Raw genomic sequence first — 2,852 nt, 5'->3', positions numbered from 1 at the left:
ATTTAAATGCGTATAACGCGTTGTCATAGCTAATATGAAAACAATAATTGTCTATGATAATTACTACCTATCTATAGTGATATAAATAAATGTAACTTAATTATCCCAATGGCCAAGCTGCCGAGGGTTATTTCTTTAATAGAAAAAAAAAAAATGTAACTTAATTCAGTACAATTCAGTCAAAAATTAATAAAATAAAATCACTAGACTTGGACTACCTATAGGAACTTATATAATATAATAATTTGTGCACATTTTTAATTACCTACTATTTAATTTTTTTTGAACTGGTCAAAAAATTCGGTAGATATGTTCGAATTATATCCATTTATAGTTTAAACATATTTATAACATACATTTTAACATAGTGTAATGTATACTTCAGTCAAAAATTATTACGATAAAATCACATGCGTATCAAAGTCCATATCGCTATCGCAAGTAAAACAATTTCACACACCTAAACGACCACCGGCCGGCGCCCAAATAAAAGTATAATATGTAAAATAAAAAAAAAGCGTAGGAAAAATATTTCTTCATATAATAATATTATTATGCATACAGTCTGAGGCTAGAGACTTGTATGTGTTTGCATATTATAATTTTTAATTCGATTTTTCTTTAAATTTATCTAAAAAAAAAAAGCATAAGACCCATTATTAGGTTTACGGAAGTGAGTTATACGCACGAATAGATCCAATCTCACTACCCATAATATAGGCGCAAGGTATCAAATACGTGGCCCAACCAGAGGGATTTTTTTTAAGGGGTATGTCCACGAGTGGCGTAAAGGTGCAGTTGTTCCTCCTGTTTTTTTTCATGAATTTAAAAAAAGATTGGATACATATATGGTTCAAAGGAGGGGGGTGAGTCTACTGCACCTCCCTCGTGGTTGTGCCACCGTATCGAGTACCTACATTATGAGACTTATTGCAAGTACGTAAAGGTTTGAGGTTCTTCATTTACCCCCGACTGATAAGTAAAAGTAGCGTTATCGTTGTCCAAGGCGGTGGCGTTGTAGCTCAAAGAGCTGTTGTTGTTGGCGTTTTTCTTCTCCACGGTGGTAGGGTTATGAGTAAAAGAGCTTTTGTTGTTGGCATTGTTGTTGTCCACGGCGGTGGCGTTGTAACCAAAAGAACTGTTGTTGTTGGCGTTTTTGTTGACCACGGTGTTAGCGTTGTAGCTAAAAGAGCTGTTGTTGGCGTTGCTGTTGTCTACGGCGGTGGCATTGTAGCCAAATGAGCTGTTGTTGTTATTTTTGTTGGCGTTGCTGTTGTCTACGGCGGTGGCGTTGTAGCCAAATGAGCTGTTGTTGTTATTTTTGTTAGCGTTGCTATTGTCCACGGTGGTGGCGTTGTAGCCAAAAGAGCTGTTGTTGTTGTCCACGGTGGTATGGCTAAAAGAGGTTTTGTTGTTGGCGTTGTTGTTGTCCAAGACGGTGGCGTTGTAACCAAAAGAGCTGTTGTTGTTGGCGTTGTTGCTGCCCATGGCGGTAGCGTTGTAGCCAAATGAGCTGTTGTTGTTATTTTTGTTGGCGTTGTTATTGTCCACGGTGATGGCGTTGTAGCTAAAAGAGCTGTTGTTGTTTTTGGCGTTGTTATTGGCCTTGGCGTTGTAGTATTGCTGATGTCCACTCGGCAGACCAACCGACACCGGGTATGCCGGAAAAATCGGCTGCTGCTGGACGATAAGATTGCCAAGGAGCGTAGACGTCGAGGGTATAGCTTTTGGCATTGGCTGCATCGACGCCGACGTCCCCGCCGCAGACGGAACGTAGTTGTAGAAGACGTCTTGTTTATAAGGATACGGAGGTGGCGGAAGCCTCGGAGTCTGCTGCGATTGGTTCATGGGATTCGTCATGAACATGTTGGGGTATGGCGTGCGAAAATCATTTGAGTTCGGGTAGTTCACATTAATGTTTCTACCGCCACTTTTCCGCTCCTGTTCCTCGACAAATACTCTCTGCAACTTGTGTCGGATCGCCATTTTCCTGTTTTTAGGCACTTCGCGCAAGTACGGCAACAAGCTCATCAGGAAGTGATAATTGTCGTCTTGGTTTAGGTTTTGGTCGTTGTCACCCTCCGTCTTGGCAGCGGTCGGAATATTGATGTTCTGTATGTACTGCCTCTCGAAGTTCGGGTATTCATCGTACCCGATTTGTCGCCTCTTCGCGGGATTAGGAATTCGTAGAATGTTGTCGATTTCGCCGAATCCACTGCTTCCCTGCTTGTAGTTCAAGCAGTTCAAGCTCCTTATGATCTGCTTGCCTTCGTCGCTATCCGTCACATCTTGTATCTCCTTCACTTGACTCATTGTTTGGCTGATGATTTTGGATTCTATCAAGCTCCGGAGAAGAAAAAAATTTATAGATGAAAAACCTAATCTCCGCGGTTGTGAGAAATCATAATCTATGTATTATTATTGTGTTATTTTTGTAGAGTATTGCTTCTATTCGTTGATGTATCTTTTTATGTTGCCAATTTTTGTTTCTCAAACAGCACCTAAACACACAAAAAAATAAATGAGATACATACGACATACATGACTAGTAGTTGTGAGTATAATATTATCGTATGATTGTCATATAATTTCATTTTTAAATAAATAAATAAAGTTTGCTTTCTAAATAAAGTTGCATATTGTATTTAAAAGGGGTCATTTTTTGTACTTGCATAATATTGTTTGTCACTGTATAAAAACGAATATCGGTGAATTTATATCCAAATAATCTGAAGTAGTTCCTAAAATATTTAAGGTCATAATCGAAAAATACGCCATTATCACAAATCAAATATTATATCAAAGTATGCAAAAACATAAATTTAATGAAGTTTTTAATTTTAATTTTATAC

At 38.3% G+C, this 2,852-nt stretch overlaps 1 protein-coding gene across 1 annotated transcript; it reads right to left on the bottom strand.

The window, feature by feature from the left end:
* Positions 1-927: 927 nt before the first annotated feature.
* On the bottom strand, positions 928-2,313 carry LOC103310412 (uncharacterized protein DDB_G0283357-like). The gene has a single exon (XM_008188624.1). The coding sequence runs from the start codon at positions 2,311-2,313 to the stop codon at positions 928-930; it is 1,386 nt and encodes a 461-aa protein (XP_008186846.1).
* Between the last annotated feature and the right edge of the window lie 539 nt (positions 2,314-2,852).

The sequence above is a fragment of the Acyrthosiphon pisum genome, chromosome X (assembly GCF_005508785.2).
Source record: "Acyrthosiphon pisum isolate AL4f chromosome X, pea_aphid_22Mar2018_4r6ur, whole genome shotgun sequence".
NCBI lineage: Eukaryota > Metazoa > Arthropoda > Insecta > Hemiptera > Aphididae > Acyrthosiphon > Acyrthosiphon pisum.
This window is presented reverse-complemented; position numbering and strand designations above follow the sequence as displayed.

Coding starts and splice junctions, on each gene's coding strand:
- LOC103310412 (XM_008188624.1), bottom strand. CDS start 2,313: ATGAGTCAAGTGAAGGAGATACAAGATGTGACGGATAGCGACGAAGGC.